The sequence below is a fragment of the Caloenas nicobarica genome, chromosome 4 (assembly GCF_036013445.1).
Source record: "Caloenas nicobarica isolate bCalNic1 chromosome 4, bCalNic1.hap1, whole genome shotgun sequence".
Taxonomy (NCBI): domain Eukaryota; kingdom Metazoa; phylum Chordata; class Aves; order Columbiformes; family Columbidae; genus Caloenas; species Caloenas nicobarica.
The window spans coordinates 78,015,314-78,038,010 of NC_088248.1; the positions used below are offsets into that span (position 1 = coordinate 78,015,314).

General features: G+C 47.2%; 1 protein-coding gene across 4 annotated transcripts in view; it reads left to right on the forward strand.

Moving 5' to 3' along the window:
* The window catches only part of EXOC6B (exocyst complex component 6B), a 304,536-nt gene that overhangs the window by 167,353 nt on the left and 114,486 nt on the right, over positions 1–22,697 (forward strand). For all 4 annotated transcript variants that reach the window (XM_065633563.1, XM_065633564.1, XM_065633565.1 and 1 more), the window contains 8 exons: positions 8,317–8,400; positions 8,557–8,603; positions 9,923–10,043; positions 13,629–13,700; positions 14,112–14,209; positions 14,570–14,675; positions 15,880–15,989; positions 21,767–21,878. In XM_065633563.1, coding sequence (XP_065489635.1) covers positions 8,317–8,400; positions 8,557–8,603; positions 9,923–10,043; positions 13,629–13,700; positions 14,112–14,209; positions 14,570–14,675; positions 15,880–15,989; positions 21,767–21,878 — 750 coding nt within the window. The remainder of the gene's footprint in view (positions 1–8,316; positions 8,401–8,556; positions 8,604–9,922; positions 10,044–13,628; positions 13,701–14,111; positions 14,210–14,569; positions 14,676–15,879; positions 15,990–21,766; positions 21,879–22,697) is intronic.

Here is a 22,697-nt window from a genome sequence, read left to right on the forward strand (position 1 = left end):
TTTTTTGCTTTAAATGAACTTACTAAACAAACGATCAGAAGGACGGAAGGGTGTGCTGGAGCTCCTGTGGACCCTTCTGGGTTGCTTTTCTGCTCTTGCAGCTCTTGTTTGTTCTCAGAGTTTCTTTCAATGGACTGCTTATGACCTTGGTACTACGCGGTCTCTGGAGGACTCTTTTCCTTTGGCATGGCCTTCGATTGCGCTCCTCAGCCTTCTGCCACTTTGCCGGCTCTCAAATTATTTTTTTTAAGCGCTTGAGTGCAAGTCCACTAAGTCAGGCAGTTCGCTATTGTTGAACACAAGCCCGGAAACATGAAATTCACTTAAAACTCAGGATTTACCAATTTAAAGAAGAACTGGGTCATGATCTTACATCTAAGGCACCGGTTGGAGTCAGGGTTAGGTGAAGCAGAGATCAAATCCTGCCTGGGCTGGGCTGAGCTGGTAGGAAGGAGATGGTTCCATGTGTGTGCCCAAGGCTGGATGTGAGGAAGAAATTTGTGCCCCTGAGGGTGGTGAGAGCCTGGCCCAGGTTGGCCAGAGAGGTGGTGGCTGAACCATCCCTGGAGACATCCCAGGCCAGGCTGGACGGGGCTCTGAGCAACCTGAGCTGGTGCAGATGTCCCTGCCCATGGCAGGGGGGCGCTGGGGGAGCTGGGGAGGGCCCTTCAGCCCAAACCATTCTATGGCCCTTTTATCTGCAGGAAGAGATGCTCAGCATGATGAGACACCGGCCAGCAAAGCAGCGCAGAAAATCAGTCCGGTGAGGATGGTGGAGACATCCCGGGCCAGGAGAAGGGGCTGTGCGTGTTCTCCGCTCGCGTGTGCTCGTTCAGCCGTGCGGACACGTGGAGATGAGCGCGGCCGCTCGGGAGCCGCTCGGCCCTGCAGCCCTCGGGGGGAGCGGCTCGCCTCAAAAGCGGTGTTGTGCTCTCTTCCCCCCACGCAATTTTCTGCTTAGCTTTATCTTTTTGTTGTCGGTATCGAGGTGGTGTTTACAGTCAACAAGCGGTTCCACGGGGCTGAGCAAAGGGCCTCCTTTTTGATCCTGATTCAGCAAAGCGCTTGCACGCTCCGTGCTGAGCACCTGCACATATGCCCGTGTGCCTCCATGATATTATTTGGGAATACTTATATTTTTAAAGTTAAACATCTGCTAAAGAGTCGGACTTCTTTGTGTTTCATTAGTGGCTACTGGTGTTCTCTTATCTTGGGAGATCTTCAGGGCACGTGAAGCTTATTTTCTAAACTCATTTTCTTGCAACTTATTTCTAATTAGTGTACAAGCTCCTGTTGGTTTCTTTAAGAGCTGGATGATCATCTGTCCTTAAAACAAACGGCTTCTTTTGGGGTGAAAAGTGGTTATTGGCAGGATTTAAAATTTTTTTGACGAGGCAGGTCCTATCCGAAGTGCTGCTCTGAGCTGCCGAGCCATCGGGTGTCTGGTTTTGGGGGTGCCCGTGGAGATCTGGGGTTACAAGAGGGGAGTAGAGGTGAGATCCAGGTTTGACCGGGCGGCTCTTCGGCATTGACACGATGCCAGATGTCGTTTGGCACTTGTAGGCAAATTAAAATGAAACACTATCTGTAGGGGCTGTTCCAGCCAGGTGAGGGGTGACACATCCCAGCACTCCCGCTCAGCGACATGGGAGAAGAGGAATATACTGTTTCTTGTAGAAATGAGAGTGAGATTGGCTAAACTGTGAGTGTAACCCCCCCCGAAATGGGACTTCTGGCCCCAGTTCTGGCCGTTCCTCCTCGCAGAACACGACACGTGGGAAATGGCTGGTGAGCAGGACATTTGGAGGCCAGGGCGGGAAATAAACCGTGTGTAAAATACCAGGAGGCTTCAAAATCTCTACGTAGCCTGTTTGTGAAGCGTGTTTCTCACAGGATGGGGTCACCCAGGTGGGAAGGGACCTCAGGAGGTCTGTAGTCTGACCTCCTGCTCAGAGCAAGTCAGCGGTGAGATCAGACCAGGTTTCTCAGGGCTTTATCCAGTCTGGTCGTGAAAGCTTCCAAGGATGGAGACTGTAAAACACCTTTGGAGAGCTCTTTCTGCTGCCTGACTCTGCTTGTTGTGAAAAAGTTTTTCCTTACAACCACTCAAAATGTGTCTGTTTTGTTTGTACCCATCATCTCTGCTCCTGCTGTGCAGCACCGTGAAGCTGGTCTGGCTCCATCTTCTGAATGACCTCCTCATAGGTGTTAGGATTAGATCCCCAGATGCTTTTGGCTCCTTTTGCTGCAGGGATGCACTGGTGGTTCATGTTCAGCTTGATGTCTACCAAAACTTATGGTCCTTATCCACAGAGGTGTTCCCAAAGCAGTGCTCCTCAGCCTGTGTTGTTGCAAGGGGTTCAGGGGTTCTTCCATTTCATATGCAAAATTTGGCATTTGTCCTTATTGAATTTAATCATGTTCATGTTGGCACATTCCTCCAGCCTACCAAGACCCCTTCAGATGGTGGCCCTGCCGTCAAGTATATTGACGGTAACGGGGTCATCTGCAAAGTGAATGAGACCACGTCTATTGCCTCCTCAAGGTGACTTCTGAAGAGGTTAAGCGAGGGAGGTCCCACAACCCTCGCTGTCATTCTCCATTTCCTAACAGACCTCCATGTAGAGCATGACCCGTTAACCCACAACCTTGTGAACCCTACCATTCAACCAGGTATGGACAGGTGCCAACCAGGTACCCATCAACCTGGTCAGTCACCCAAGCTGACATCTTAGGAGGAACAGCTGAGGGAGCTGGGGGTTCAGCTGGAGAACAGGAGCTGAGGGGAGACCTTCTGATCTCTGAGCTGCCTGAAAGGAGCTTGGAGCCAGGGGGGGTCGGGCTCTGCTCCCCAGGAACAAGCGCCAGGACCAGAGGAAACGGCCTCAAGTTGCGCCAGGGGAGGTTGAGGTTGGATGTGGGGAACAATTTCTTCCCCAAAGGGCTGTGGGGCATTGGAACAGGCTGCCCAGGGCAGTGCTGGAGTCACCATCCCTGGAGGGGTTGGACAGACGGACATGAGGTTCTCAGGACATGGGGCAGTGCCAGGGCTGGGGGAACGGTTGGACTCGATGATCTTGAAGGTCTTTTCCGACCAAAATGATTCTGTGATTCTAGCAGGCAGTCATTGAATGTGTTTTTACATAGGTGAATACTGAGCGGCTTCTTGGGAAACAGTTGTGCAAGCCCTGGAGATGGGCTGTATAAGAGTGCAGCTGTGCTTTTGTGAGATGCTCTGCAAGTCTCTCTTAAAGGTGGGGAATTCCCAAAACATGTGCCTGAGAATTTCTGTGGACCGAAGTCAAAGACGGATGAAGAGCAAGTGAAATCCAGAGAAAAATTCAGGAGAAGCCCAGGTCATGCGGTAGCTGGTGCTAATACATTAATAAATCCAGATGGGCAGTGGGTTTAAGATTCTAACTAACGAGGGACGAAGCCAAATTAATCACTCTTTGCTTAAACCGGAGCTGCAGGGATGCGAGTGGCTTGGTCTGTGGATTGGGTGCCGCAAAAACATTCTGTGGCGCATTTAAAACTGAGCTGTTACAAGTGAATTTCAGCTATTTCTGCTCGTTCTGCGTACGTGATTAACTGATGTCCACATATATACTCTAAACTAAGCACAACTTGGGTTTCTCAAGGGAGGAATCTACTCAGCATATATCATCATAGCACATCACCTTACTGTCCTTGTAATGATATTTTAATGCAAGAGCTTGGAAGATCCACTCATTTTTAAGGAATGGACTAATGATATTGCAAGTACAAAGCGTTTGAGATGACTCAGCCAATAGACTGATGGGTAATTGATGGCACATGTTACCCAGTTGGATGCAGCTAGTGAATTATCATTACGTGAAGCACACAGGGCACATTTCTGCTTCCAGGTAAGCAGAGATTTAGTGATCCAAATTATTGTCATCTGCATGCTCTGGATCCAGAAAGTCCCATTTTACTGAGTATTTTAATTATTTGCTGAGGACAACAGCAGAATAAAGCTTACAGCACGGTTTTCCCTATGTAACTCACAGCTAGGTTTGCTTTCAGCTCTCTGCTGCTCCCGAATTATGAAACTTTTTTGGTTTTTTTCAGCTGTTGTTTTTGCATTCTTGTGATTATATTCTGTTTTCCCTTATGTGGTGCTCATCTACAGTCTTAATTATCTGCCTCTCATTGCCAACTCTGTGAACTCTGAAGCTAATTTGAGAAGGAAAGTTCTGCTGGGTAATTTTAAAAATATGAGGCATTATTGAGGGTTTTTCCTGGACCAGTGGTTACAATGAATGTGTAATTTGGAAGTGTAGCTTTGGATTCTTCTTGTTTGCTTAAAGAGATTGAGAATTGGGCAAAATCTGTTCTCATTAACACCGAACAGATGGACAGGAAAGGGACCTCCTTCTCCTCTCCCCACTGTGAATACTTGATTTCTCCAAGTCATGGGTTGAACTCACAAGAAATTGAGAAGGAGCAAGGATGCTGCCTCTGTCATGATACGTAATAGCAGCGTCTTGCTTCTGCAGAAGGTTGTTGGTGGATTTGGAAGTCCATCAGAGTTTGGGTTGCTCCTTTGGTCTTTCCCACGTGTTCCTTTTTCTCAGACCTGCTTGAGATCTGCATAGAATCACAGAATCGTTTAGGTTGGAAAAGACCTTTCAGATCATCAAGTCCAACCGTTAACCCAACACTACCAAGCCCACCACTAAACCATGTCCCCAAGAACCTCATCCACACGTCTTAAACACCTCCAGGGATGGTGACTCATGTGCATCATGGGTTTTGTCAAAAAAGAAAAATGTTGCAGGTGCAATGCATCTTTATAGAGTGAAAGAGCTGCTTTTAGGAGAAAATAAAGAAGTTGGACTGGTTCACTCTGGGGGGACATGGAGAGCAGGAATAGGACACATGCACACGCGGCTCTGCTCCGAGCGTACGTGCTCACATGCAGGTCAGCTCTGGTTTTGGTGTAGTTTATTTCTGTTTGGGTTTTTGCCAATATTAAAAAATAGAATGCAGAGGAGTAATATTATCTGAAAACCCAGAAGTTATGTAGTCTCAGACAGGTCAAATATGGGAAACTGGGTGATCTAAGCTAAAACTGCCACCAAGGGGAAGAAAGACTTTGTGTTCATAGGAGAATATAATATGTGAGTGATAAAAAGATCTAGGGAGGTGACGGAGGGATGCACTTAAGAGAAAAGGATGAAATTGTGTGCAAGAAGAATGCGGATAGTGTCGAGAGAGATTTTTTGGCCTGGAGAAGTTTTTTGTTGGAGTAGCCTCTCATGAGAGAGCCCCTAATTCTTGAGGCAGTCAAAAAAGGCTCAAGAAAGAAAATACAGGGAACAGTGTGTTGGGAGGGAGATGCTTTTTGGTCACATTGGCAGGTCTCTAGGCCATAAATTTTAAGGAAACTGTTAAAATGTGAATATGGTCTACATTTTTTTGGGAATGGTTTCAAAGGTCTTTGCTGTTCCTTCTCTTCTCCTATAGTTAAAGCCATTAGTTGGATTGGAACAAGGAGGACCTGGCATCCGAAACCGCTCAAGCACCCTGTGGGGCTGAAGGGCCTCCCTCCAATGTTGAGAGGCAGGTTTATAGGGAATCCTTCATGTGATATCTCCAGCCCAGCTCGGATCACTTTTGCTTCTTGTGTCTGTGGAAAACATTTTTTTCCTCTGAAAGTGCAATCCAAAATAGTTTAATTTTCAGAGGATATTGCGAAGTTGGTCCAGTGGTCGTCTTCTCTCAAAGCCACCACTAAAATAGGGATAGAAACCTGGCTTGGGGTTTGTTCCCAGTGGCAAAGGAGCTGAGTGATGGGGTCGAGGATTTCGGCTCTCGGCCATGGGGACACTTATTTGCCGCTGCCCTGTCCCCAAGACTCGGTGGCTTCTGCCTCTCCCAGCACCTGGTGACCTGCACAGTCCTCCTGAGGAGCCGGTGGGAAAGTGGACACATGAAACAGAGAAGCTTTTTAATGAGGTGAAGGGCTCCGGGATAAGGTCGGTGTTGTTGCAGGTTGATTGAGAGGATGGGCAGAGCTGTGCTGGAAGTGGAGCTGCGTGTGGGATCACAGAATTGTAGAATCGGGTTGGAAGGGACCTTCAGATCTCCCCCAGTGCCCCCCCTGCCATGAGCAGGGACATCTGCACCAGCTCAGGTTGCTCAGAGCCCCGTCCAGCCTGGCCTGGGATGTCTCCAGGGATGGTTCAGCCACCACCTCTCTGGCCAACCTGGGCCAGTACTTTACCACCCTTGAGTTCTTGGATGTCTTCCTGGCCTTTTTTTTTCCTGAAGAAATGCACAGTGAGTGTGGGGTGAGCAGGGAGGATCTTCTCAGAGCTCAGCTGGGGGGTGAGAGTGATTTCAGCTGAATTGCTGTGGCACAGTCTTAGCAGAAATTTTCAAAATCTGGTGTTAAAAGTGCTGGTTGGTTTCAGACTGGCCTCCTGCTTTCCAAGTTTCCAATAATTCCTTGAGGTCACCCCAAAATCTCGTGTAGCTTGGGGAGATGGAGCTTATGCCTGTTCAGTAACGGGAAATTAATTACCCACCGACTTCCATATGTTATTTAATAAACCTAAACATGGTGGCTGGTGTGACCAATTGCACTGGTAGTTGTGGCTGAACCTCGGTGTGATCTTGCCTTCAGTGGTGCTGTATGTTAATTTATGAAAGAAATGGGAAAAAAAACCCCTCCTTCAGTTTTGAATTTGCACCACAAATTCATTGGTAGCAGCGGGTTAGTGAGGAGCTTCGCCCAAAGATCTCAGTGATGCTACCAGAGAGGAGTTGCTCTCGTGGTCAGGATGGAGAAGATCAGGGTTTTTTTGTGCCACTTCTGTGGGTTTTGAGAGATGAGGATTTAATAAACATCTGAAGTCTGGTCCCATCAGTGGTGGGGTGGGAGTAGGACAGACCGTTCCGTCTTGGTTCTCCTGTGGCACCAACAAAACTGAGAGGAGATGGGTAACACCAGCGTCATGGGAAACATCACCTCCTGGGCTGGGAGAGGAGCTCCAAGGGAGGTCAGAGCTCCCTGCTTGGAGGTCTTCTGCAGGGTTCCAGTGCTGATAAAAACTGTAATAATCCTCCCTCTTCTGGGTCCAACCCACAGATCACTGATTTCTGGCTCATGACCCTTCCCTTGCCAAGGGGAAACAGCTTTTGAGAACGTTGAGAAGACAAATGATGTGGAAATGCTGGTTCCCCGATAGTTTCTGTTTCTGAAAAGCTTTCTTAAAATGTCAGATTACTTGTAGGCTCAAGCTGGTGCAGGATTAAGACTTGGATTTATACCTGATCCCGGTTTGTCCCAGGGCAGGGAATGGAGAGACATGCCCACATGGGTCGGGAGCTGCTCATCCTGTGCACCCCTCATACTCAGCTTGGACAAAAAGTGTAATTCAGAGACAAAATCCATGGTGTAAATCTACACGGTCTTTGCAATGTATGTGTATGGTTGCGAGAAGGTGTTTTGATGAATTTAACCCCGTTGGGAAGGGCGGTACTGGCCGGGGATGCTCCTGGGCACATCAACAAGGCGGAATTTTTGCTTAAGCCTCGAGCTCCAGCTTGTAGAAGACAAGGAGCAAGTCGGGCAACAGGTCCTCAGGGGTTTGTCGCAGACATTTCGTAAGACTCCTTTAGTCGAGGGCATCCTAAGGCAGCCTAGTTGTATAATGCCGTAGTAGCTGGAGAATCATTAAATTAGCATCAGGTTTTTCTTCTAATTAATTATTTTTTTTGTAGTAGAGGAGGTTGACATCTGGTGCCTTACTCAGCTGAGAAAATAAGCTCAAAAACCTATTTTTATTTGTCCTGACTATATAGACCAGTCTCATAAATTGCTATAACCCGCACAAGCATGTTTTTCTGAAATTCCCAGATGTTTACGGCTTTGCATCACTCTGCACCCCTGAATCAGTGGAAGAATTTCTGGCATTGTTTTTCCCTTCTTGCTTTTTGCTAACACTAGAAATTGGTTAAATGGATCTGATGTTTGTCCAGGTTATGGTCCGGTAAAGAAGCTGGTTGTGCACCAGGGTACAGAAAAAATGGGTCCAGAAGAATTCATCGGATACTCTTATACCTGAAAAGTAGTTTTTTTGACTCGGTGTTTTGAGTAAAACTCATTATCTTCTGATATTTGGATTGCATTTTGCAGGAAAATGTTGCAACAGACCTGCTGGAGGAACATGCGATTTGGATCTTAAACGCATTATACTGCAAGTTAACAGTTAACGCAGTATATTGCAAGTTAACAGTTAATGCAAACCATTATAGTGATTCGAATGGATCTTTTCTGTTTTCCAGGGTGCCCGAGAAACTTTCGAGAGCTACTATAGGAAGCAGAGAAGAAAACAAGCCAGATTGGTCCTGCAGCCACCTTCAAACATGGTACGATTTGTGGTTCCCAAACTTTTTCTGCCAACTAAAAGAGCAGAGGGTTATCTTTGGACATGCTGGTACCGGGGGGGTTGTCTCTTAATTTATTTCCAATTGCTCTTGGCCACCTTTTTTTTTTAATCTTTGCTCACTTTGTCTTTGTTGCAGCATGAAACTTTAGATGGCTACAGGAAGTATTTTAATCAAATTGTAGGGTAGGTATTCTTTTTATATACGTCCTCGCTAAATATGTGCGCACAGTGCTGTTGAGGAGCCCAGAGAGAAAGAGAGCAGAGGGAATGTTGATCTTTTTGGGAGTCCTTTAAATGGAGCTGAAAGAGAGGGGAAAAAAAAAAAAAAAAAAAAAGTGGTTTGGGCTTTTAAAGTGTTTTAGAGTGTATTTTATAGCACCTGTGAACTTTACTGCGTCTCTAGTGGGAGAACAGAGGAACCTGCCAGCTCTTGTACCAGCAAGAGCATTTCTGGGAATTTCAGGATAAATAACGTCTGTGGACAATGTGCATCTACTTGCCCCACTAATGAGATGAATAGGCCCTCTGTCATAATTATTCTTTAATATTTGATAATTATTCTTTGATTATTTTCCTGGTAAAGGAGGCGGTTCTTAAGCCTCTATTCCTATGAGCTTCTTATTGTTGCACTCAAATTTGACAAGAGTTTTCCAAAACCAGATGAAATCTAAGAGTAGGCAACCTAAGACCGTTAACCTAGGAAAGATAGGGTATGATGTTGAAATTTCTTCAGCTAACGATAATAATTTCAACATCTTATTGCGACCATCGCGAACACAGTGTCAGAATTCTCGTGTGTCCATCCTCCTGGGCTGGATTTCCCCGACAAAACACGGCGGAGATTTTGTGCTTGGCTGTTTAAAATGTCCGTATGGTGCCACGTTTGTTCCTTGAAAAAATACAGTTTATTTTGAGCCTGGTATGTTTGATAACTGGAGATTGGAGTGAAGTGATTGCCTTTAAACGGTTGTGAACACATCGTGTACCAGGGTGCGAGGGAGTCTTTTTCCCCGCAGTTTCAGTATTTTTCCCTGCAGTTCACCAATTGTAATGCGGTTGCTGCTGGCTGGAGCGGAGTTTAATCAGCGGTTCTTGTGCAAATAACGGGGTGGAGAACTTCGAGTGGGGAAATTCTGCCTTTGTACAGGCTGTTTCGAAAAGGTGGGGCCAAATTTCAGAGAGACAGTGATTTCAAATTGGGTCCATCTTTTTGAAACACCCTGTGTATACAGAGCCGCATTACTATGAACTGCGTTTTAGCTCACTTCTATAATATAGTGAAACATCACATAAAACACCGTGACGTTGAAAATAAGTGAATAAAGTGCTTAGCATTGGCTATATTTGATACAGATGTATTTGATGTAGATGTCTGAGCTTGCTCTGGAGATTTGTGGATGTGCAAACGCCGCGAGTCCCTCGCGTGCGGTGTTTGCAGATCTCTCGTGATGTCTGGAAACCCGTAACTTTGGATAACGGTGCCATTTTCTCCTCTCCGTTAGGTTTTTTGTAGTTGAAGATCACATCTTGCATACGACGCAGGGTTTGGTAAATCGAGCCTATATTGATGAGCTGTGGGAGATGGCGTTATCAAAAACCATTGCGGCGCTAAGAACACATTCAGTAAGTAAAAGCCCTGGGTCGCTCAACTGTTGCTTGAGTATGACTTGACATGCTGGAAATATCGGCTTTTACAGCAAATATTCTTTGTTTTGCCTCTTTTCCAATTATTCTGTTTAAAACAATAACACAAAGATAAACTGTTATTTCCCCACAAGCTTTCTCCAGCTTATTTTGCCTCTTGATGCATTCCCCTGCACCAAACTCTCAATATTTTGGCGGAATGGAAAGAAGAAAATAATAGTTTAATATTTTTTTCCTTTACTTCTCTGATCGCTTTTGAAAAGCACCAGCAGAGGGAGTCAGTTTGTCCTGGAAAACTGGGGAAAAAAGTGACTATTTGGCACACTGAAGTATTACTCTGATATTCCCTTGAAGTTCATGGCAGTGAATGGGCCGCTATCAAACTGCCAATCATTTGTGTGTAAAAAGACGCTAAATAGATTTTGTATTTTTTAATACCGAAAGAAGTTTGGAAGAATTGGTTATCGCTTCGGTATTTCTCTGCTTGAGAAAAAAAAAAAAAAAGCCCGTTGCAAAAAATACGCAATTTATTTCCAGTTTTGTATGGCCTGATATAATGTTGTACTGGTTCAGCTCAGAGCACTGGAGTTTTCTGAAAACTATTGGTTAGCGGGATGAAAAAATTGCATTTGGCCATAAAAGGAAAAGCACTGATGACTTTCCACAAGTCCGTTTTCGAATTGTTGGGCCATTTTCTCCAGGAAAAACAAAGTGTTAAGTCACCGAAGTCCCAGTGCTGCCCCAGGCAGGCAGTGCCGTCCGACAGCAGAGAATCCTGTGGGGTTGTGTTGGTGCAAACCTGCACCTAACGTGATGTAATGTGCACGTGGTGCTACCCAAGTGATAACGACGCCGTTGATCTTGGCTGAGAAAACCCTGAAACTTCTACCCGGAGACACCACATGCTGCTTCCTCCAAACCACACGGGGTTTTACACTGACCTGGCTTCAGCTTCGCGTGGTCGCCCGCGGGCAGCGTTGAGCCGCTTGGCTTTACCTGGGCAGGTGGGGATGATCCAGGTGATGGAGCTTGTTGGGATTAGTGCCGGATTTTGCACCTGGGACACGGCAACCCTGGCTGTACCTACAGACTGGGGATGAGATGCTGCAGAGCAGCTCCGTGCAGAGCAATCTGGGGGATCTGGTCGACGACGAGTCGAACAGGAGCCAACAGTGTCCCTGGCACCAAGAGGGACCCGTGTCCTGGTGCATCCAGCACCCTGGGGTGCGTCAGGGATGGACCAGATGACCTCTGAAGGTCCCTTCCAACCCGAACCGTGCTGTGATTCAACCCGAACCGTGCTGTGATTGAACCCGAACCATTCTGTGATTGAACCCGAACTGTTCTGTGATTCAACCCGAACCATTCTGTGATTGAACCCGAACCGTGCTGTGATTGAACCCGAACCGTGCTGTGATTGAACCCGAACCGTGCTGTGATTCAACCCGAACCGTTCTGTGATTCAACCCGAACTGTGCTGTGATTGAACCCGAACCGTGCTGTGATTCAACCCGAACCGTGCTGTGATTGAACCCGAACCGTTCTGTGATTCAACCCGAACCGTTCTGTGATTGAACCCGAACCGTTCTGTGCTTCCAAGCACAGCAGGGCCAGCCGGGCAGGGAGGGGATTCTCCCGCTCTGCTCTGCACTGGGCGGCCTCACCTGGAGCATCCACTGTGTGCAGGGCTGGGGACACAGGAGAAAAGGAGATAAAGCTACTGGAGAGTGTCCAGAGGAGGCTGCGAAGTCGGTGAAGGGTTTGGAGGGGAAGCCGTGTGAGGAGCGGCTGAAGTCCCTGGGTTTGTTCAGCCTGGAGGAGACTGAGGGCAGAGCTCATGGGGCTGCAGCTTCAGCAGGGGAGCAGGAGGGGCCGGGCTGAGCTCTTCTCTCTGTGACAGGGACAGAACCCAGGGAACGGCAGGAACATGTGCCGGGGAGGGTCAGTTGGACATGAGGAAAAGGTTCTTCACCCAGAGGTGCTGGACACTGGAACACCCAGGGAGGTGTCCCGGCCCCAACCTGACAGTGTTCAAGAAGAGACTGGACAACGTCCTCAGACACACGGTGTGACCTGGGGGGTGTCCTGTGCAGGGACAGGAGTTGGAACCAATGATCCTGTGGGTCCTTCCAGCTCAGGACATTCTGTGATTCTGTGACCAAAGAGGCTCCGGCTCTGCCCGGCTCCGCAGTTGTGTTGGCTGGAAAGCTGCCTCCTTCCACTTCACCTTCTGTGTTACCAAAGGGGATAAACACGGAGATGTACACCCCGCTAGGTTGTAAACATGTGTTTATTTTCTTTTTAAGTGGGTTTTTCTGTTAGGTGAAAGCCGAGAGTGTAAGCCAGGTACAAACACAGTGTTTTTCAATTTTACCAGCTTTGTTGCCACAAGAAGTTGTTTTATGCGATGCCAAACTGAGTTCATGAAGTGGCTGCCAGGAGAGCTTATTTATTTTTTTTTTTTTCAGTGATCAGGAAATATTACATGATTTCTCAACACTGTTACTGTGGTCATCAGTCATCTCTGTGCACTGCTCAGCCTACAGCTCCTATATGGACCAGCCCATCCATCCCATATGGCCCTTGAGACTTGATGGGGGGCTCTCAAGTTGGAGAACCTGCTTCAGTTCTTCCAGTTCAGCCAAACTTACCCCCAGATTTTCTTCCTTACTGCAAACAGGGACATCTTTTATCACTTCTGATAGCTTTAGGGCATTATCTTTCTTTCTGACTTTCTCTTTTGGACAGCGAAATGGAAAATGTGTCTCTTCCAGTCTTTCACGTTGATTAATGGAGCCGTTCCTCCTTGAGTTTCCAGTGAGCTTTAAATCTGTTTCTCTTTCCAGCTTATGATCACTGATTCTATATTTGGTAAAACTCTGTCTGAAACTTTACATATTTCAGCATGAGGAGGTTGTCTGCTGTGTCCAGAGAAGCCTGTGGGTGATGTGGGGTGGCCCTGGGGGGACGCCCAGCGCTGTCCCTGCCCTGAGTTGTGTCTTGAGGGTTTCAAGCAGCGTCCTGACCCGCAATAAATACTCGTGTTGTAGCTCTGACCATTAATATTGCTGAAATATAGGTATGCGGTGTGTTTTTTCTCAGCCCGAACCACTTAGCAGTGCAGCCTTCGCACGGCGCTCGGGGATGCCTCGCCACGACGCTTTGTTACCGTCAGACACAACGCACTAACTATTGAACGAGAGGCGCTGCTGTCATCCCGGTGTGACAGCCCGCTGATTTGCTTCGTCTCCTCTCGCTTCCCCAGCAGCTCCTGGGTAATCTTAGAGACACTTCAGGTATCTCTAGAGCGACCGAAATCCGTATTCATCCTGGAGAGCCTCAAGGGCGGTGCGGTACGAGGAGAGATACCCTTATCAGGGTGCCTTCCCTTGCCCTGTACAACGTTAGGGCATGGGCTGTAGGATAAAAGCTGCTGATCATAAGACTGTACGGCGTGCCTATGTATTTATTATCACTCAAGCGATAAGGCAGGAGGGCTGAGGGCAATGTTTTTCCCGCATGCTGCAGTTAAAACCATGTTTTAATTTCCCCTCTTCTTTGCAGTCCTACTGCTCGGACCCGAGCCTGGTGTTAGACTTGAAGAACCTCATTGTCCTCTTTGCAGATACACTCCAGGTAGGTGACTGCAGCTCTTTATCTTGCTTGGTGGTTGCACTGCTCGCAGCTGGTGTCCATCAGCAGAGCTAAACGGCAGCCCAGCTTCCATTTTCATGTTGTGCTGCATTCATTGTGGAACCTTTATTTATTCTGCACATTGGCTGGCCAGCCCGCAGGCAATGACCAAGCCTTGGTCCCCTTGCCAAGCCCTTGTGTGTCCTGCCTGCATCTAGGCCAGGCTTTAATAGCCCTTGGTGCCACCACCTCAGTAAATCTCCACCTAAATCCTTCCACCAGCACCATACACCTCTGCGGTGCTGGTAGGGAAGGATTTGCCCAAATTTTCCCTATTAGATAGAATAATCTTCAGCTACCTGCTGGTGATTTTTTCTTATCTTAGTTTTGCTCTTTCCCCCCGCCTCGCTGCAGGGATACGGCTTCCCGGTGAACCAACTCTTTGACATGCTCCTGGAGATCCAAGACCAGTACAGTGAAACCCTGCTCAAAAAATGGTCGGGAGTCTTCAGGTGAGAAGCTCTTTACGCAAACTCGTGAAATGTACCTTACAGAGTAGTTTTATCCCATAAATAAAATCTTGTGAGAGATTAGTAGCGAGCTCACGTTTAAATTTTGGGCAACAGTAAGGTGCAGCCTGAGGTGTCCTTGGACCAGGCTGAACCAATTTAAATATAGTTATGAGGATCCAGTGTGAGGTGAGATCTGTGCAGTAAATCAGTGCAGATCAGAGGTTTTATATCACAGACGGATAAGGTTATGGTTTCACACTGGCAGTTAATGCACCTACTTAAGAGCTTCCTGACTGAACAGTGAATCTGCAAAACTGTTGTCACAAAGCTGTCTTTCTAACTTTTCTTTTCTTTTCTTAGAAATATACTTGATTCAGATAACTACAGTCCCATCCCAGTGACAAATGAAGAGGTTTATAAGAAAATAGTTGGACAGTTCCCGTTCCAGGATGCAGAACTCGAGAAGGTAATTTCGAGCTGGGGACAGCGGCACGGCACGTCCGCTGGTGCAGGAAAACCCTGCGCCCTTGTTAGTGGCGTTGGGAACTGCAAATGAAAGGGTCAAAAAATAAAATAATAATAATAATTTAAAAAAAAGCCAAAGAAAACCCCCCAAAACAAGTAAGCAACAAAAAAAGCAAAACAAGGGAAAAGAACAAATATACTTTCCATGTGTTACGTTCCTCCTGGCGTGGATGAGGAAAGTGCGTATAGCAATACCTCACCCATTTTGTTTTCAGATCACGGCGTACATTGCAGCTGAACAGTGCTTGCAGTAGACAAGAGATTAAAAATGTCTGCTGCCATTGGTGTTTTATTCCCATGTTATGAACTGTGCTATTGATCTTTATTTGTTTTAGTCTCATATTTAAAAACAAAAACCCCAACAAAGTGGTATATCTTGGCTTTTGCGGAAGTGTGTGTTTGCAAAACCTGAGTGTAGCCAAATTTGACCCCAACCCCAGTGTCCCTTAAAAGCCTCCTTGGCCTTCTGCTCCACATCTGGCAGCCAGCGAGCTTCAAGCCTGGTGAACGTAATTAAAACTAGGAGGGTTTTCCATCCAAGGCAAGTGTTTAGATTTCAGAAAGTCTGCGTCCTTCCCCGAAACTACATCCTGGGGTCCAGCTTCTTACTATTACACTCTGCACCGTCCCAGCCATGTGTGTGCTACGGGTAAAAAGCTAGTTGGAGCAATTCTGGTCGAGAACATCTGTTTCCTCTTGGCTTTTGGTGTTGTGAGCAAGTGCTCACCTTGGGCAGCAACTGTGGGAGGTGACTGAGCAAAACACCTTGTGCATGGTGGGAGATTAAAGTCAGGAAGTTTTCCAATGGGTTTTTTTTTCTTTTTTTTAATACGAGTTAGGGAATTGGGAGAGGGAACGAGGGTTGCGTTGTGCTGCCTGCTCCCTCCTAGCTGCGAGTTTCCTTCCAGCCCCTTTCAGACTCCAAATCCCTTATGCACCCGTGTGCCATTTGTAAGTGATTATCTGGTCTTTCACTTGGCTGAAGTGTTTATATAATATACAATAAATGCTGGCATGTTGTTTCGTTGCTGGACTTAGCTAAATACTAGAATTAATCTGACTGCTTGGAACACGTTGCTGGAAAGTGGTCATCACTCCTGTTAAATATCTGCTTTTCGACTTGAATTCTCTCCTGTCTTTTACAGCAACCGTTTCCAAAGAAGTTCCCTTTTTCTGAGTTTGTGCCTAAAGTTTACAATCAGATTAAGGAATTCATCTACGCCTGTCTGAAGTTTTCGGAAGACCTTCATCTGAGGTAGGGGGTGAATGTGCTAATGTAGTTGTGGTATGGAGGTTTTGTCTGCGCTGCAAGATCTCAATGGGATTAAAATATAAATTCTCTTCCTCAACCCTTCATGCTGCTCAGCCGCTTGGACATACCCTGCCCAGGCTGGAGGTGGCTCCTTGGAGTGGTGGCATCCTTCATGTGCAAAGGGCTCACCAAGTCTTCAAAGGTTGCTGTCTCATATAGGGAAAGATGGCCCAGAACCCTGCGAGATGTATAAAAAGTGAGAGGGCTGTTTCCTCCAAGATGTTTCTGAGCCGTTTGTACTAAATTGGTGAATCTGGTTGTCTCAAGAAAGACAGCGGTGTCCACTTGGCATTGGGTCCATGCCTGGTAGAACATCTACGGCCTCCACGTGGCCTCCCAGGGCTGTCCCTTAAGGATCATGTTGGCAGGAAAACTCTGGAAGTTTTGATTTGCCCTGTGTGTTAATGAGTTTCGGCTGCTGGTTTAGGGGTTTTTTTCTTCTTTCCCATGGTAGTTTCTATACAAATAATCTGATTTTTTTTAAAGCCTCCAAAATATTCCGTCTGTTTACCTTCCCTTCTCCATCCCAAGGTGCCTTGATGCCTGTTTTCCACATGTGTATGAGATTGGAAGACAACTGGATTAGCCAGAAACTAAAAGTTGGTGCTTTCTTTTTGCACCCAGTGATGTCTCTACCTCGGCAGAATTATATAAATGAATAACAAGCTTTTTACTGGAAGGAGGGATCCTTCTTCCCCTCTCTTTGCAGCGCCATTCTAGCGAGAGGTTGGACTGCGTGAGGGGTTTCACCTCCCTTGGTAGCTTCATGTCCTGGCCATGGCCTGGCCCTGGACATTGCCCCGGTGCTGATGTGATGCTGGGACAGTATTTTTGGGACTCACCAGATGTTTCAGTGTCTGCGAAAAGCTCTTCAGGGTTTTAATTCTCTTCCTTTGTGTGAGGGATAGTAATTTGGGGAGACACTTTTCTCTCCATCGTCTGCTAGAGGACGTGGCAGCTCGTTGGTTGATGTGGAAGCGCAGGACGTTTCTCACCCCGCGTTTAATCTCAACCTTTCACCGGTGGCAGGTTGTTCTCTTTGGTGGCTCCCGGAGCTCTTAACCTGTGGGTCACCATTAAGCGTCTCGGTTTCTAAAGCTGACAGAACGGTCCCGTTTCACACGGATGCTGGTTTCACCGGACCCCACCGTGGGCACTTCCCTTGCGAGTTTTGTGCTCTTCACCATTATGGAGATGATTGGGTTTGTCAGAGAAGGGAAGAAAAGCGTCCCCTTGGGTCCCTCCTCAGGGGTCCCCTCGGACACGTTATTAAAATTCCTTTCGACATTGGATTTCCCAGCCCTTTTCAAGGAGCCGTTTTGGGTTGGGGGAAGGGAGCCGAACTCTTGGCTTTTCGAGCCAAACATTTGGAATATTTCTCTGAAAACCCCTGTTGACACTTTCTTCATTTCACCCTGACAGCTTGAATTAGGTTTTATTAGGAAGCTCGGCTACAAAGCCGGCAGCAAGTTTTCTTTCTCTTCTCTTTTCTTTTTCTTCTTGGGTTGTCATTTACCTCGCACCCCGGAGTGATTGGGGTCAGCCCGTCAGTCACCAGAGGCCTGAAGGTCACGACTACTGCCATGGGATACGGGACATCAGCTGTCATTAACCCAGACGGGTCGCTGAAATACTCCGCGGTCTTTTCCTGAAGAACAGAGCCTATGGCAGAAAATGTAGCCTGTATTTTATTTTTTTTTCCTCATTATTTTTGAAAACTAGCTCCTGGTATTTGTTGGATGGGAGCGTTCTTCTTTATGTTGATATGCTTGTGAAAGTTATTTTGCTTTTCAAGTATCTGAAAAAAATTTGGAGCTTAGTGTGCATTTATTGGGGTTGCATTTTTTTTTTTTAGTTTGGCTCTATTAATTCGATTAGTAGAAAGAAATCCTCCTTTATATTTTTGGAGTTCTTCTTTTGTTAAAAAGCATGTATTTGAGTTCGTTGAAGAGATGTCTTGAAAAGTATCCACTCGCTGGAAGACTTCAGCTGGTTCCAGTGGAATTTCCCATTTGAAAGATAGGGAATATCTTTGGAAAACAGTGGGTGGAAGGATGGGATGTCAGCTCTAATCTACCAGGACTTTGTTTGGTTTGGGGTATTTTTTTCAAACAAAGCACCAATCCTGGAAGAACTTGCGATACAATTTTTCAAGTGCTGAAAATAATGTTGGTACATAAAGTTATTCAAAATAAAATAAAATATAAATATCGGAGGCTCGAATACCTAAATCAGGGAGGACCTTTGGAAGTCAGCTTTAGGAGAGAGGAGATAAATGTGGTTTCTCTGATAGCTCCTGTCGCTGCTCCTGTGTTACTAGTGCTCTGTGGTTGTAGATGGAGTGTGTAGGGTGAGTAACAACTACACTGCTACCAAATTCTACCAACTTGAGGCCGACAGATCAAATTGACATCAGACACAGGTAGCGAGCAGCCCACATGGACAATATTGTTCATCCAGGGGTTTTGTTTTCTTCGTGTGCATTGAGAATGGAGACCTGACCTGTCTGTTGAACTGAGACCCGACGTTTACTATGCGGTCAAGAGTTGGCATCACACAACTGACTGGTACCGCGATTTGGGGGATCACGGTCCAGTACCTGCTCTTTTTTTTTTTCCAAGGAATGCTTCTATTTTTTTTTTCCTTATCAGCGTGTGGACCTCATAGGAGATGTCACAGATCCTTCTGCTCTGGTGGGACCCAACCACAGGGGTTGCCAGGTGGCTTGACCCATCATGCAACTAAAGTTACAACCTGATTTTCTACCTTATGCTGCCAACAAACAACATGAGAGTAGGAAACCTTTGGAAATGGTACTTGTATGCAACGAAAGCTCAGTTAGAAGTGCTTTGAAGAAGTAAAAGCCACATGGAAGGGCTAAGCAGGATTATTAAGCCCTGGAGGCTACCATGGTTGAGATGTTCCCGCAGCCGAAGGGAGTGATTAAAGCAAACCCTGGATTTGTAAAGCATTCGGTGAGAAGGCAACCTCATGCCATCGGCACCAGCCACGGCGTCGGGCAGAGCGTCAACAACAGGTTGATGTTTGAATTAAAAAACCTGAGCTTTTCCAGCACGACCTATTCGATTGCAGTGTTGGTTTAGCGAGAAAAGCCGACATTGTGTCCAAACCCCCGTGGTGTTTTTTCACCTGCACTTTCTCGATTCCAGCAGATGCTGGAAGCTCCAGCCACCAGCTGCTTCCAACCCCGGCTGTTCTGCAGCTCCACCATCCTCTGGGATGGGCGTTTTTGGATTTCCCATGGAAAATCCCAAAAGGGCCATAGTGCTTTTACAAAGAGACAGCTTTGTGTATTGTTTGCTCCCTACACAATTTTTTCTTCACCTCCTGAGCGTGGGTCCAACCCTTTCTGCTCCCCAGCCCCTTGCCTGGTTTCCACACCGCTCTGGCAGCAGCTGCTCCCAGTGTCACGGGGTCCCTTTGTGCCCCCCCCCCGTTCGCTTTAAATCTCCTTTTTACCATCTGTAGATCATCACAGGGTTAGATTTTATCGTACTTGCTGTATTTAACCATGCCATTGTATGGTGGAGGGGACTGGGGACAATTCTTCCTGGGGGATGGTGAAGGGCCTGGGGGTGTTCATGGTGGGTTTTGGGTTTTTTTATCTATAAGTAAAACCTTATTTGAGAGCCCTAGCCATAGTATAAAGACCAGGAAAATTCATTGGCTGGTTTCTTCATCCTCCCCCACCACCATTTTGATTTCTGTTCCACACTTTAAAAAAAACCCGAATGCATCACCTTGGACCTCACATCAAAACCCTGCGAGAAGGTTCCAAGGGGTCCATCTGGGATGTGAAGTGGGCTGACCCTGATCGTCGCTGGCACAGGACGCACTTCCCCGCTAAGCAGGAGGAAAATAAACTCACAGGGATCGGGGGGATGATCTAGAAGAGACCCACACTAAGACTTGGGCCGATAACACTGAATTGAAATTACCAGGAGCTGGTTCCTGCCGAGCTGCCGGCCCTTGTGTCCAACTGGGTGGTCAACCCTTGGCAGGCGTCTGGCTCGGGAAAGCAGACTTCTGAACATCGGGGAAAAGAAAATATTAGAGAAGCGTGTTGGGGAGCGCGGCGTGGCGAGGGAGTTGTGCAGCTGGGCTTTTCCTTGGGAAAGCTGCAGCAAGACACGGCTTTCTCGGGCTCATGGAAATACGAGCAGGACTTAGCTCGGAAATGTGAGCGGAGGGCGATATTTGCCGCTTCTCCCGGGAGTTTGGGGGCTTTCGGTGCGATTCTCATGCAGCAGCACGAGGAAGGACCTGAGTAACTTCAAAAATGGAGTTGACTGAAGGATGCGTGGTGCTCGGGGAGGATGCACAGGTTCAGGGGATGCTGCTGTGACCCACAGAGGAGGCTCAGTCTTGCTTTCATGAGCTTTGGGCGCTGCTGCTGCTGCTGATGGGGGGTCTGGAGCATCTTTCTGATGAGGAAAGGCTGAGAGAGCTGGGGCTGTTCAGCCTGGAGAAGAGAAGCTGAGAGGGATCTGATCAATGGGATCAATATCTCAGAGTGGGTGTCAAGAGGATGGACCAGACTCTGTTCAGTGGTGCCCAATGACAGGATGAAGGGCAATGGGCACAGGCTGAAGGTTCCATCTGAATATGAGGAGAAACTTCTTTCCTTTGAGGTGCCAGAGCCTGGACCAGGCTGCCCAGAGAGGGTGTGGAGTCTCCTCCTCTGGAGACATTCAAACCCGCCTGGACACGACCCTGTGTGATCTGCTCTGGTGACCCTGCGTGAGCAGGGGTTGGGCTGGATGATCTCCAGAGGTCTCTTCCAACCCAACCAGGCTGGGATTCTGTGATGGACCAGAGCTTGGCTCAGTGCGTCTGCTCTCAGGTTAACTAGGCATAGAAATTTGGGAGGCACCAGCGTGGCGGGATAACTGCAAGGTTGACTTTTGTTTCTCGTGTCCATCCCTGCTTTGTAATCTGGCCCATTCACCAGGTAAAACAGGACAAGGAGCAAAAGGTCACAAGCTTGATTTACTGGGAGCCTTCAAGTTGTTAACGCTTCTCAGCCTTCCAGTTGGAAATTGTCTTTGCCCTCCGCTGCCTGTCACTGCGCTGCCAGAGATAAAGCCCCGTGGTGTCAGGGCTAATGTGGGGCCAACAACAGATCAAAGGAGCCTGTGCTGGGTTTCCAAAAACCTCCTTCAGGAAGGGGCGGCTGCACCTTGCTGCTCTGCACGTTGGAGGGACAGCAAAGGCCGTGAGCACGTTGCAGGAGCTTCCAGACTGATGTATTTAGAACAAAAGCCATGAGAAGGTTGGGGGGGTATTTTAGGGGTTTGATTTGTTTATTTTTCCCCCATTACAGGTCTTTGATCCCTTTTCTCTTGCATACTGAATGTGCAAAACTCGGGTGTTGTGTGCAGGGTGCTGGCTTGGCTGAGGGGGTTAGTGCTGATGCTGAGGGTAGTTCTAACCCATCCTAGACCAGCCCCTCTAGGAGAAGAAGCTCAGGGATGTAGGTTAGCACCTGTTAGGCCCCCTTCTGTATAGACACAGGCACAAAAAGTCCTAAATTGTTGGTATTTTGGTATACATTAGCATGTTAGTGCCTGTAAGCAGTGCACGGATGATCATGCATAAGACAGAAGAAGGTTGGGGAGGACAGCGGGTGATGTGGGCTCCAGGTGATTTTCTTTTCGCCGAGCATTTTGCAAATCTCTCTTTACAATTCTACTTTTCAGCTCCACCGAAGTTGATGATATGATTAGAAAATCTACAAATCTGCTGCTGACCCGAACACTGAGCAACTGTTTACAGAATGTCATCAAGAGGAAAAACGTCGGGCTGACCGAGGTAGGATGCGGCTCTGGGCAGACCTGTGTCTAGGACAGGCTGACAGGAGGGGGTTTGGTCCCTTGGAATTCCTTACAGCACCTTTAGAGATGCTGGTTTGGAGCATTAGTATAAAATATTTGGTCGCAAACCAAAAATGGAACCATGTGGTGTTGCTGTGTGAAGCAAGAAACACTTTACATTGTGGGCAAGAGGGAGTTTGCTGCTGCTGCTGTTAATCTTACCCCTCTTTTGAATTTGTGGAGCATTATCTATCTGAATTAAAGTAAGAAAACTTCAAGGAGCACTGGAGAAGAGCCAGCTGGGAGCGAGGAGAGGATGGGGGAGTTGTCCCCAGCTATAAGGTGACCTACGAGGTGGTTTCAGCACTTTGCTGCAGTGCAAACTCTAATTTGTATTTTCGCGATCGATCCTTTTTTGTGCACAGATTTCTGAACTGTTCAGTGCAGTTTGGATCCCTTAGCGAGACTTCTGTGTGCTGTTATTAAATGAGGAGGTATTAAGACAGCTGCGACTGTTTAATTAACTGTACTGCAGAAATGTGTCCTGTTCTCTGGACGCTGTAAATACGCTATGGAGGTGAGTTTTGGAGAGCTTAGTGCATTTACAGCAGTTTGTATTTACACCTGATGCTTCCTCAACCCTTTATCTCCCAGTCTGGAATCTCTCTGCTCCCTGGGGGCAAATTCCTCTTCCCTCCTGCTCCTGCCAAGGCTCCCTTCACAAAGAAGAATGCAACACTATCCCTGCACTATCCATCCCCCAAATGATCTTTTTTTTTTTGCTGCTTTTACAGTCGTTCCCACAGTGTGACTGAGT